The sequence below is a fragment of the Microcaecilia unicolor genome, chromosome 2 (assembly GCF_901765095.1).
Source record: "Microcaecilia unicolor chromosome 2, aMicUni1.1, whole genome shotgun sequence".
Classification (NCBI taxonomy): Eukaryota; Metazoa; Chordata; class Amphibia; order Gymnophiona; family Siphonopidae; genus Microcaecilia; species Microcaecilia unicolor.
Genome location: NC_044032.1, coordinates 248,729,438 through 248,742,697, shown reverse-complemented (window position 1 = coordinate 248,742,697; position 13,260 = coordinate 248,729,438). Strand labels below are relative to the sequence as shown.

The 13,260-nt window shown below is 42.4% G+C and overlaps 1 protein-coding gene across 2 annotated transcripts in view; it reads right to left on the bottom strand.

The window, feature by feature from the left end:
• LOC115463413 (cyclin-dependent kinase 16-like) overlaps positions 1-13,260 on the bottom strand; it is a 119,221-nt gene that overhangs the window by 66,106 nt on the left and 39,855 nt on the right. Inside the window, exons 2-4 of one of the 2 annotated variants that reach the window (XM_030193879.1) lie at positions 4,660-4,811; positions 2,418-2,579; positions 795-931 (exon numbers count right to left, since the gene is read on the bottom strand). In XM_030193879.1, coding sequence (XP_030049739.1) covers positions 795-931; positions 2,418-2,579; positions 4,660-4,789 — 429 coding nt within the window. In that variant the 5' untranslated portion in view covers positions 4,790-4,811. The remainder of the gene's footprint in view (positions 1-794; positions 932-2,417; positions 2,580-4,659; positions 4,812-13,260) is intronic. The other variant, XM_030193881.1, reaches the window with a different exon arrangement.

Below are 13,260 nucleotides of genomic sequence, written 5' to 3'. Positions count from 1 at the left end.
GGGTAAATTCTCGACATCTTGCAGAAATTTAGGCGCCAGAATGATGCACACAATTGCCATTCTAGAATACTAAGTCTGCATTTACACGCCTAAGTTTAGGCACAAGCACTTATGCCGGCTCAAAGGCTGGTGTAAATGGTTGCGCCTAACTGTAAACAGTAAGGCGCGTAAATGCTAGCGTTCTACAACCTGTGCATGTAACTGACCCCTTGAAGTTACATTTTCTGGAATTTGAGCATGCAGCTGATAGCATAGCAACTAAAGGCAGTTACACAAGAAATTGGTGCCAATTATTGAATTAAGTTACGTGCGCAACTGACCTTGTTCTATAACCTGCATGCGCACATTTGTATGCTAGTTGGAAATGTGAGTGCGCAAGTATATAGAATTAGAGGGATGGGCATAATGGGGGAAAAGCAGAGATGAACCTGAATGCTAATTCCCCAGAATCCTAATTCAATTCAAAAAAATGCCGAGAGTGCAGCTGTGGCAAAGCTGGATGGGCTGGTGAAGGAGCACTGGCTGGAGGGGGAGCTATAGAGAAGGGGTGAATAGTGCTGGCTGGGGGAGGGAGAGCTGGAGGGAATGGTGGAGGAGTGCTGGTTTTCTGAGATGGGGTATTGGAGGGAATGGTGGAGGAGTGCTGATTGTGGGATGGGTTGGAGGGAATGATAGAAATGCATTGACTTCAGGAGAAACAGTGGAAGGTGCTGGAAGGGTAATGGCTGTAGGAGAGGTGCAGGAAATAGTGAAACAGTGCTTATGTGTGGGAAGCTATGGGGAACAGTTATTACCTCAATCGAGATTTTTCTTGTACTGCCATTGCGCATCTTGACACAGACAGGAGAATGCACCTCATCAGAAGATGCCCCTGAGGCACGGTCACTCTCTCCATCTGAGCCCATCTTCAGATCCTCATGAACGATTTCTGCTTTTCAGATACAGAGTTATATGGATTGGAGAATAGCGCAAGAGAGAGAGAAAGAAAGAGGAAGAAAGAGAGAGTTCAGACTCAATTCTTCTGTTAAGGGCAAATCGCCATGTCTCTGGACTTTTCTCTGTAGATATGGTACATTGAACGTATCAACTACTTTCCTAGAAAAGGATGAGACTGCAGGAGCTGTAATCTCCCCACATAGCCAGCAGCAACCCTGTACTATATCCCCAGCATCTCCTGCTGGGAAAGGCTGGGACTGCAGGACTAGCTTCTCTGGCTGAGCAAGGATTGAAACCTTCCCTCACCATTTTACCCTGTCACACACCGCAAAAGATTGATTACATCCTGTGTAACACTGTGGTTTGTGCATTTGCTTATCACAGGATATGGTGATGCACTATCTTCATAATGCACTACCTTTCTTGGTAACTCCAATATGTCTATTTCACAGTGCTAACAGAAACTGACTTCTGTATTGTAAGATCTAGCATGATCCCTCAGAGCTCTGCAACCCAGTGCCAGGAAAAATCATGATAAAGTATATATGGTGCTCGATAGACAAGAAAAAGTTATCCAGTTAAAACTGGCTTTTAACCAACTGGTAAAAATTCTCTTTCCACCCTTTCTAACTATAAACCTGTGTGCCAAAATCACTGTGCTCTCAGATTTAGCTGTGAGAGCCAGTTTGGGTATGCCATGGGCTGGGTTTTCAAACTTAGTCAGTTAACGGCTTTCGGTGCTAACCAGCTAAATCTATTCTCCTAAGTGTGGCCATACAAATGTCTGCCTTAAATCTAACCACACCAGCTTTGTATGCTTAAATTTAACCAGATATTCAGCCCCAACTTTAGCTGGCTATCAGTGACTGAACATCCGGATAAAGTTAACCGTTTACAATTAACCTGTTAACATCACTGCTCAGTGAATCTTTGAAAATCTGTTCATGTTCTTTGTATTTTGTGCTGTATGGCATGCTACATCTTATTCCAAAGTAAACAATCCACAACATGGAATATCATTAAAAATGCAAAGCCCTAACCCTGTCTTTCACCAAGTGTGTGACTACAAGGGAGTCACTTTATCTCCTTCTGTCTAAGTTCTAAACCCTAGACTTCTCACTGGTCATATGTCCGATGACCAGAGGAGTCACTTGGATGGTCTTATGGACAAGTGGGCTATCCATCAATTTTGTCGATCTGTGGCTTTTTAGATCTGTACATCAAGACATCAATATTTACTTATGGACAAGTGGACTATGCTAAAGGCCAATGAATTTTGCAGACTTCTGCATGTAATTGAATGAACTATTCCCATAGGCCACATGGGCAACTGGGCCAATCACCTCAGGTGTGAAGAGTGGGTTTGCCTACTTGTCCAGAAGACCACCCACTTTATCTCTTTAAGTCTCAGTTCTAAGCCCTGGCACTGTCACTGACCTCAGGGGAGTCCTCTCAAGGAGGAGAAAGAGGGTGATAGGTACCTAGTGTTCCAGTCTGGTTCAAGAAGGAACTGAGGCTTCTGCAGAGAGTACGGTTCGGCCGGTGAGCTGATGGTTTTCGGAAGGCGTTGGTGGCGTACTGGTGCAGGAAGGCATGCATGCTGCGGGAGGGAGGAAGGGGCTGTCCCTTCCTCTTGGCAGGATCTGAGGGTAGATGTCACAAGGTACAGAAATGAAATGGGGAGGGAAAGGGAAAAAAAAAGAAGAAAGATGGAAAGAGTGCGAGCAGAAAGGAAAAGAAGATGAGAGACAGCAGCAGAGAGAAGGAGAAAGAAAGTGAGCAAAAGGAAAAAAGACATGACATCAAAACAGCACAGAGGGAAGAAACTAAAAGGGCAATTCTATAAATTGATACCTAAAGATAGGCGCCAATTGTGCGCATACATTATAGAATAACAGCACGTGTGTGCGTGATTGGGTCGCTAATTGGCAATTACATGTATAAAGACTAGGTGCTATTCTATAACGTAACATCAAAATTGCTTAGCGCTTAAGTGCGAGAGGGTGTAAACATGGGAAGGTCACGGGCGTGTCTCTGAGAAATGAACATAACTTACAGAATGCTAGAATTAGTGCTAAGCGCATGGCCTTGGGGCACCTAAATCTTGGCGCCAATTTACAGAATTGCCACCTAATTAACAAATAAAGAGAAAACAAAACAAAACACACTAGAACAACACTCCCAACCTCAATCTATACTTCAATAACAAAAGAGGTAAAAGGAAGCAACATGCAGCTGGCAGCCATGACACCTGGCTTACCTTAGCAGGACACAGGGCACTCACTAGACACTGACACTGTCCGCACAGCACTGAACTTCAGTATTTGGGTCCTGAAGGGGCCCACAGCACCACAGGGTGCATCATTGGGGGAGGGGGGCAGCTCAGAGACGCTTTGCAGAGCTGCTCTGGCAGGGTTCAGAAAATGTTCCAGGGAGAAGCTGCAGAGGGATTTAAAACCCTATTTGGATGACAGACAAAACCTTAGGTTTTGTTCAGTGTGTGAGCTGCAGTTTTTCTTCCTGCCCCTAAAGGGAGCACATTATATTGTTGTACCTATGATGCTCCATATCTGACTTGAACTCACCCTTGTCATGGATGCTGCTTTTCTCATTGGCTGCAATGCTCAAAACAGCAGTTTGCCTCTCTCCCTATCCCTCTCTCTCCCTGACCCAGGCACACCGCCCCTTTTGTTTCTCTCCATTCCATCTCACAACACACTCTCTTTTCATCTCCCTTCTCTTTAGCGGGCATATTACTCTGCTGCTTCTCTTTGACCTTCCCGCTTAGCCCCTGGCACAATCTCTTCTTGTTGTCCATGTCCTTCTCCATCTGATCCCTCAGGCACTCACTCTTTCTCTCCCTGACCTCTGGGCTTCTCCTCCTAACCTCTCATAAACTTCCTCTTTCGTTCTCATTGACCTTATGAACCCATCCTGTTCCTTTTTCTGACATTGTGGCTGTCCATTGTTTCTCACCTATGAAACTCTCATGTTTATTCTTTGACCATTTCTCCCTCACCTTAAATCCTACTGCAGAGTTTCCAAGTTGCCCAGGTCCAGGAGGAACACCTTAGGCCATTCCTGGATTTCTGACAACTTCATCTTGATGCATTATGGGGACCTGCAGCTCTGATTTAAATTAGAGAATTGCATGGGGACAGAAATTTCACCTGTGCCCACTTATCCCTGCTGGAATCTAACCTATCCCTGCTCGTCCCCACTGGAATCTCCTCCATCCCTGCCTGTCCTCTGTGCTAAACTAACCTGACTTGTGGTAAAATAACTCAACAGTAGCCCATGTTGATAACTTCCCCTTTCAGTTCTTATGGGGATTTCAATGCTATCAACCATATCCATTAATTTTTTTGTGCTATTATAACTGCCATGACACAAGGAAAGGATAGTTAGCTGGCCTGGCACTACACTACTGTGGGAACCCCATAGGACCCACATCTATTCCCGTGGGATCCCCACAGGGCCTGCTTCCATCCCCAAGGGAGTCCCAAGGACATGTCCCGTGGACATTGAGGGGATCCCCGTGGGATTCCTGCTAGCCTGATTCCCATGCAGCTCTCTAATTTCAATGACAAGAATCAGGGACTACAAATACAACCCTACTCTAGGATGCAAGTTCAAAACCAGGGCTGGTCAACAAGATCTCCCTCCTGGAAGTGGGTAACTTGGCAGCTCTGCTACTGCCCTCTTCTCAGTTTCCAGACTGACCAATGTCAAGGCTGCTGGTCTTTTCCTCTCTGGGGATTTGTTCCAGCTGTTCTGTTCGACTCTTCTCTCCCGTTCTTCCTCCCCTTAATGTCATGGAGAGTTGCCGCTTAATCTTCTTCATGCGGTCCATGCTTAGAGCTGGGTGAGGGGCACTGCAGGAAGAGGGGTGAAAACAGAGAGAAATGTAGGACATGTAAAGGATGTACGCAACACACAGCATTTGAAAATACTGAAGATTCCAAACCATTCTCTGAACCCATTCCATCCCCTGAAATCAGTGACCAAGGGGTGAGAAACCCTGCATCCCTCCCCTGAATCCATCCAGTTTCCTGAAAACAATGACCTAAGGGGACAGATTCTGTATCGTTGTGCCAGACCACCCTCAAACTTGTCCTTTCTTGATAAACCAATAGAAGTGATTCTAAGACAGTCGCTGCCTTTTCTGGATGTCCGTGATCTACTGGACCACTGTCAGTCTGGTTTCTTTTCTCATTTTAGTTCAGACACTGCTTTAGTGGCTCTTCTGGATGATTTGCACAGTTTTTTGGATCAGGATAGGAAATCGGCAATTGTCTTATTACATCTGATGGTGGCCTTCAATACAATGCAATATACATAGAATTAGCAAAATACCCACAATCAAGATGTAACATAACAGCCAAAATAAACAGTCAGTAAAAATAGAAAATTAAGCATCATCAAACAAGGCCAGATTTTCAATGATTTTCCAAAGAGATATGTCTTTAGTTTTTGACAAAAAGACATAATTAGTTTGAACGCCGTGAACCACGGAATCCTAATGAGAATCCTGTAGTCCTGTGGTGTTGAGAATCTATCCAAATAAGCTGCAAACTGTTTACTTACAAGAGTTTCCATCAATTTTGTAAAGAAAGGAATATTGGCTACTAGTCTAAAACTCGCAGGAAAAGAAAAATCCAAACTAGATGCCTTAGGATGAGTAAACAAAACTATTCTACCCATATCAACAGGTAGAAGACCTGACCTCAATAGATCACTGACAGGTGAGGATAACCGGCCTAACAGTTCTCATGGCATATAAGAGAACAAATAAGCAGAACGTTCATCCAAACAGCAGTGAGAATGAAGTTTCAACAGGGATTCCACCTCTTCCTCCATAACCACAGATATCATCACTTCGGGAGTTCTTTTGTTCTACATGTTTTATGATTCTGTGAAGTTGACTGACTTGAACTGATTCGACCCCTGAGGAAGGCTCTTCAGCTGAAACACGGTCTGTGTTGGGTCTTTTCTTTGGGTCAGATTTATCACTGGGAAATAAACTTTTGGACGCTCTTTATCCGTGATTTGCTTTGGTTATTTAGTACAGTCCCACACACCAAACTCATTCACAGCTGAACAAAGCATGCCTAAATAGTAACTTAAAGTAACATAGTAGATGTCAGCAGACCATCCAGTCTGCCCAATGAGATATGTATGCCTGTTGTTGGATTTATCCTTGCCATTTTAGGGCATAAACTAGAAGTCTGTCCAGCACTGGTCTTGTTCTAAAATTTCTGAAGTTGTTGTCAAAGCCCCCGAAAAGCTCCACTCTGGCCCATCCAAATCTAATTCAGCCTCCATATTTCATTGTTTAACTGTGTATAGTATGAATTTGCCTATTTCATATAAAAAAACTGTATGCAACATATCAGTCCAATATTTATATTCCAAGTCTGGTGTTACCTCAGTAACAACACAAAATCCTTCCACTGCCAGATAGTGTGAAGCAACCCGGCGGGGGGGGGGGGGGGGGGGGGGGGGGTCGGCAATGGCGGGAGGGTCGGCGGCGCTGGGGGGGGGGCTAAAATGTGCCCCCTCACCTCGGGCTCTGGACCCCCCTCCCGCCAAAGTCTGGCTACGCCCATGCGCACTACCCACGTGGTAGCTCTTCCAAACCTTTGTAAAAGAGCCCCTGTGCTTGTTCTTTCAAGTAGTGTATGGATTACTAAATAATTTATTGCATCCTTCTTTATTTGGTTTCTCATCTAGATTGCATAGTTCATAAATTTTTCGACCTCCTTGTGTACGAGGCATTCGATATTTGCATATTTTTAGCTTACAACCTCAAAAATTCTCATCCAAAAATTTCTAAGTGCTATGACACCATAAAAGTCAGCTGGATTTGATGTTCAATAAGGACTTGGAAGTCGTCATTACAGACTTTGGGGGACAGTGAGCTTAACCAACAGATAAAACTTTTCAATTTTAGTCAGTCAGTGAGTTCTCGTGGCATTTTTGTTTTTAAAACATGAAGTTCCAAGAAGGACTGTGCTGTACCAGAAGGATACAAATAAGCTTCCAGCAGTGACCTTTTGAAACATTTGAATGTGCCAGTGCTGTCAGATGTAATTGATGGGGTAATAATATTTTGAACATGTGCAATATGGGATATGTGTTTTATAAAAATAAATGTTTTTGGTTTATCAATAAAATGTTTTAATATAGTAAAGGTCTGATAGTTACCAATATTGTTTGGAACATTGGATGCATTTTCATACAGTGCCTGTATTATTTATTTATTTGTTTGTTTGTTTGTGACATTTATATCTCACATTATCCCAAACAAGTTTGAGTTCAATATGGCTTACAATAAACAATATAGGATATATAACAAAGAATAAGAAAGTAATTTGTCGTAAGAATCCAATTTTACAATACAGTATTATGCTTAATTTTCTATTTTTACTGACTGTTTATTTTGGCCTTTCCTCTTACTGGAGGAGTTCCATCACCTTTATCATTTTGGTCGCTGTTCTCTGAACCTTGAGATACGGCGACCAGACTTGAACATGATACTCAAGGTGAGGTTGCACCATGGAGCAATACGTAGGCATTATAGTATTCTTGGTCTTGTTTACCATCCCTTTCCTAATAATTCCTAGCATCCTGTTTGCTTTTTTTGGCCACCGCTGCACACTGAGTAGAAGATTGCAGCATATTGTCTACAATGACACCTAGATCTTTTTCTTGAGGGCTGACTCCTAAGGTGAACCCTAGCATCAGGTCACAATGATTCAGATTATTCTTCCCAATGTGCATCAATTTGCATTTGTCCAATTTGCATTTGGATGCCCAGTCTTCCAGTTCCCTAAGGTCTTCCTGCAATTTTTCACAATCTGCATGTGTTTTGACAACTTTGAATAGTTTTGTATCATCTGCAAATTTAATCACCTCACTAGTCGTTCCAATTTCCAGATCATTTATAAAATATGTTAAATAGCACCAGTCCCAGTACAGATCCCTGCGATATTCCACTATTCACTATATGAGGAGTCTAATATGATACCCATCACTTTCGTAGAGTTTTCAATTATCAATGAGTCCTTAGAGACAAAACCCCTCCCCCTTTTTATAGAGCCATACAGCAAGTCTGACACAGCGAATGGGTTGTGTTGGCATTACTGCACCAGCAGGCACTAGCGCGGCTTTGTAAAATGGGGGGAGGGGTGTAAAGCAGAGCTTCCCAAACTGTGGGTCGGGACCCAAATGGGGTCACAAAACCTGCTTTTGGGGTCATGACCTAGGTGGGTTATCCATAGGTACATCATTATTCTGTATCTCTGGGGGGGGGGGGGGGGTCACACAATTTTATTTGGTTGCAATGATGGGGTCACAGGCACAAAAAGATTGGGAAGCACTGGTCTAAAGGTAAATTTGGGGTGAAGATCCGGAATGAGGTCCTAGCCATAAAATTTTGGTTTTACTTGTATTCAGTTTCAACATATTAGAGAGTGTCCATTTTTTTATCTCATTTAGGGCTTCTTTTATATAGCTGCACTAGCGATTCCTGTGCAGTAAATGAGAGAAAGCCCAATCAATTCCTATGGGCTTGCTCTAGGGTAGCTTTGTAAAAGAGGCCCTTATGCAATTAAAAAATGTTAGCAAAGGTCTCTTCTGTATGAAATGAAGCTGTCAGCAAAATAAATATATCATTGGCATAAGAATAGCATGCTCCTTTATCTAATTTAATAAAATTTAATGAAAGCATAAAGATATTAAACAATATGGAAGACAGGAGAACCTTGTGGAACCCCACACACAGGTTTCCAAGACTGAGAAAGGGCACCTTCCATTTTCACCACAAAGGATCTTTCTTCCAAAAATCCTTTCAGCCATTCCAGAACTGCTCCTGTTAGTCCCAAGTAACTCAGTCTTCCCAAAAGAAGGCTACGATCGAACATGTCAAAGGCCACTGATAATGTAACTAATAATAATCCTCAATAAATAAATAAAACAGCCCCCTGAAACCAGCTCTGAGTCCATGTGTCAAACCTGAATCATCCAGTCCACTGGAACCAGTGATCTAAGAGTGACAGCTCTGTATCCCCATGCTAATCCCTTGAGTCTCACCCCACCCCTCCAAAAAAGTCTTATTAGCCAACATCTCATATATATAATAGAGAGAATACATTTCTAGGTGCCTGAGTTTTCCAGTGACTCATTCAGCAGGAGTCTCTTTTTCAGGATGCATGTGATGTACTCCAGCTCAGTATAAACAGCTGTTGTGTGTTCAAAGTGCCAAAATATACAGCTGTCTCCAATGTTAAAGAGAGAGAGAGAAAGAGACAGGTGTGCTAGAGGACACAGTAATGCTTCAATATCCTTCTCTCCAGACTCAAATTTACAACACGCTTCAAGGACCCTTACCCCTCCTGTAAAAACATTAAAAAAATAATCTAGATTACTCAATCATTTCCAACTCTTCGTAAACACATTACTAGCAGAGGGTCACTTACTAGACTGCCTAAAAATAAGCCATAGTAAAACCAGCATCTGATGCATCTTCCTGTTGCTGTATAGGCGGGACCAGGTCAGAGAGAAGCTTTGGGGCCAGCATGAGTAACAGTATGAGTAGCTGCTCGCTGCCAGTGAAAACCTGAAGGCTTTAAAAGGTACCAACGGGTTGTGGAGGGAGGCGGAGGAGAGTTGAAAGACCTAATCACATGCAGAAGGAGAGATGCTGGGCAGGGGCGGAAGACCCATAACTCATGGAATTCTTTCTAACGGCTATGTGCGTGTTGTCTCTGTGAATGTCTGAGACCTGGAGGGGAGAGAAGTGGGATGGCTTGAATGAAACAGTACCCAAACATTCTGCTGGTTTTGGAAAATATAATAAAAACAAACTAAGTCCCATTCAAAAGAATCATGTAAAGATGGTATATCGTTGGTATATTACCATTGAAATACTAACCATATGGTTTTCTAATGCTTCTCCGAATTGTTGGGAGGGGTTGTTCTAGTAGAGGCACTATGATGCACATTTGGTGGACATGCCCCAAGGCAAAGGCATACTGGAAGTGTGTTCAATTCCATTTTCACATACTCAAAGGTTTCCTAATAGCATGGGACCCAGGAATTTTTAAATTAAACAAGAATATTCCTGGATATATTGTTGCTAAAACACCTTAGTGCGGTTTGCTTAAGCGCTGGAAGACTGGTCTTCTCAGCATCCTGGAAGGACGCATGAGTTTCCTCTGTATATAAATGGTTGAGTAAATTCAGATATATCTGTGAGATGGAATACAATCCAGCTTATAATCGAACGAGAAAAACGCCCAAGTTCCGACCTAAATCGGGAGATGGGCGTCTTTCTCACAAAAACAAATAAAGCGGTATAATCGAAAGCCGAACTTTGGACGCTTTCAACTGCACTCCGTCGCGGATGCGGACAAAGTGGATGGGGGCGTGTCGGAGGCGTGGTGAAGGCGGAACTGGGGCGTGGTTATCACCCGAACAGAGATGGGCGCCTTTCGCCGATAATGGATGCGTTTGTAGCTAGAATTTAGGGCACTTTCCTGGACCCTGTTTTTTCACGAATAAGGCCCCAAAAAGTGCCCTAAATGACCAGATGACCCCCAGAGGGAGTCGGGGATGACCTCCCCTGACTCCCCCAGTGGTCACTAACCCCCTCCCACCACAAAAAATGATGTTTCATAACTTTTTATTTTCACCCTCAAATGTCATACCCTCCTCCCAAGCAGCAGTATGCAGGTCCCTGGAGCAGTTGTTAGGGGGTGCAGTGGACGTCAGGCAGGTGGACCCAGGCCCATCCCCCCCCTACCTGTTACAATTGTGCTGCTTAATGCTTAGTCGTCCAACCCCCCCAAACCCACTGTACCCACATGTAGGTGCCCCCCTTCACCCCTTAGGGCTATAGTAATGGTGTAGACTTGTGGGCAGTGGGTTTTGAGGGGGATTTGGGGGGCTCAACACCCAAGGGAAGGGTGCTGTGCACCTGGGAGCTCTTTTACCTTTTTTTTGTTTTTGTAAAAGTGCCCCCTAGGGTGCCCGGTTGGTGTCCTGGCATGTGAGGGGGACCAGTGCACTACGAATGCTGGCTCCTCCCATGACCAAAGGGCTTGTATTTGGTCGTTTTTGAGATGGGCGTCGTCGGTTTCCATTATCAGCGAAAACTGAGGTCGTCCATCTCTAAGGTTGACCATCTCAACATTTAGGTCGACCATCTCTTAGGTCGACCTAAATTCTGAGATTTGGGCATCCCCGACCGTATTATCAAAACGAAAGATGGACGCCCATCTTGTTTCGATAATATGGGATACCCCGCCCCTTCGCGGGGACATCCTCAGAGATGGGCGCCCTTAGAGATGGGTGTCCCTGTTCGAAAATGCCCCTCAATGGCAATATGTCATAAGATGCTGTCTAAATGCGGTGAAATATGGGGTACTCCAAATATAAAAAAAATCAGCCTGGATAGCACCATAATATATAACAAATATAAAGAGTATCCAGGAAATTACATGAAATCAATAAAATATAATAACATGCTCAGAAATAAATCAGTGCCCCAAAGTAATTTTTAAATCACATCTAGGCGCCCTTATCTCAATCATCACACACAATACCATTTTTTACTTAATCAAGAACAATGGACAAAGATACTTAGCTTGCAGAGGACACTAGCAATACTACAGCATGGGCGAAATGAGAGGGTGTCCATTAAAAATGAAGCCCCAACAAAGATCCGTGTTTTAGCCATTATATATGGCTTCATCAGGAAGTAGTTAAAAACCAGGTCTGTGGCTGAGTGTTTTTTGACAGTTAATCCAAGATGGAGTTGGGTGGAGTTATCTAGCCTGGTAGCTTCTTTAATTTTGTTAGAATTTTGATTTATGTTTGATGCTTTTTTTTTTAAATTATACTATTTTGACGTAAGACCCCCTGATGAAGCCGTATATAACAGCAAAACACGGATCCTTGTTGGGGCTTCATTTTTAATGAACTCCCTCTCGTTTCACCCATGCTGTAGTATTGCTAGTGTCCTCTGCAAGCTAAGTATCTTTGGCCATTGATCTTGATTAAGAAATGATATTCTGTGTGATGATTGAGATAAGGGTGCCTAGATGTGATTTAGAAATTACGTTGGAGCACTGATTTATTTCTGAGCACATTATTATATTGATTTCATATAATTTTGTGGATATTCTTTATATTTGGTGAAATATCGGGACTATTGAAGGACAAGATCTGAGCACCTGTATCCCATGATATTTCCTACTATAATTATGTATATGATTTTTTATATTCCCGTCCCCATTTTTCTTTGTTCCCCTTCTTTTCTTTTTCTTTTCAGAGTTCTGTATAAATCTTCTTGACAACCCCACAAAAATGTTTTTTTGGGAGGTTTCACTTTAGTATTGCCGTATTGATTGACCAGCATGAGTTTTATTTATTTATTTATTGCATTTGTATCCCACATTTTCCCACCTTTTTGCGGGCTCAGTGTGGCCTACAATATGAGATGAATGATGGAAATACAGTTTGTTACAAATTGGTTATGGATTACATTGTGCAGAGTTATGCGAGACAATCGAGGTGTCGTTAAGGAATGTAACAATGGAACACAATAATTGAAACGTTGGAAGGAGACAATGGGAGCTTAAAGGGCGATATTCTATTGTAGATGTAAAAGCTTTTATAAGTTTGTTTGCTGCAATTGCATTATACCTCTATTCTATTCTATTCTATTCTTAATCTTGTATACTGCTTTTAACAAAATTTCAAAGTGGTTTACAACAACAACAAAAATCTGGTATTAGCTGTATAAATGCTGGCAGACTATTCCAAATTCTCAGGCCCTAAAATACAAAAGAATGTTCCCAGACAACTTTCAACTTCATCTTTCTCATAGATGGCATATCAAGAATCAAATTTTTTGAACTCAAGTAATGTCTTAATCCTGGAAGTAATATTAAATTTCCTACCATAACAGAGTTCATACTGTAAATACACTTGTAAATTTGGCATACAATCTTGAATTGAATACATGAGTCCAATCTTAACCAATGTAAATCACTGAATAAAGAACTAACTTCACTAAATTTCCCTAAACCAAACATCAATCGAACGGCTACATTTTGGAGAAATTGAAGCCGACGCATCTGTTGTTTATTTACACTGCAATGTAGTGAATTACAATAATCAAGTAATGTAGTTTGTGCAATTATTCAAAATCCTGTAGGGCTTAAAGATATTCGAATCGCTCAAAGTTTTCTCAAATGGGAAAAAAAATTCCTTACTGTAGGGCATTAATCTGATGTTCATAAGTAAGGGCCCTGTTTC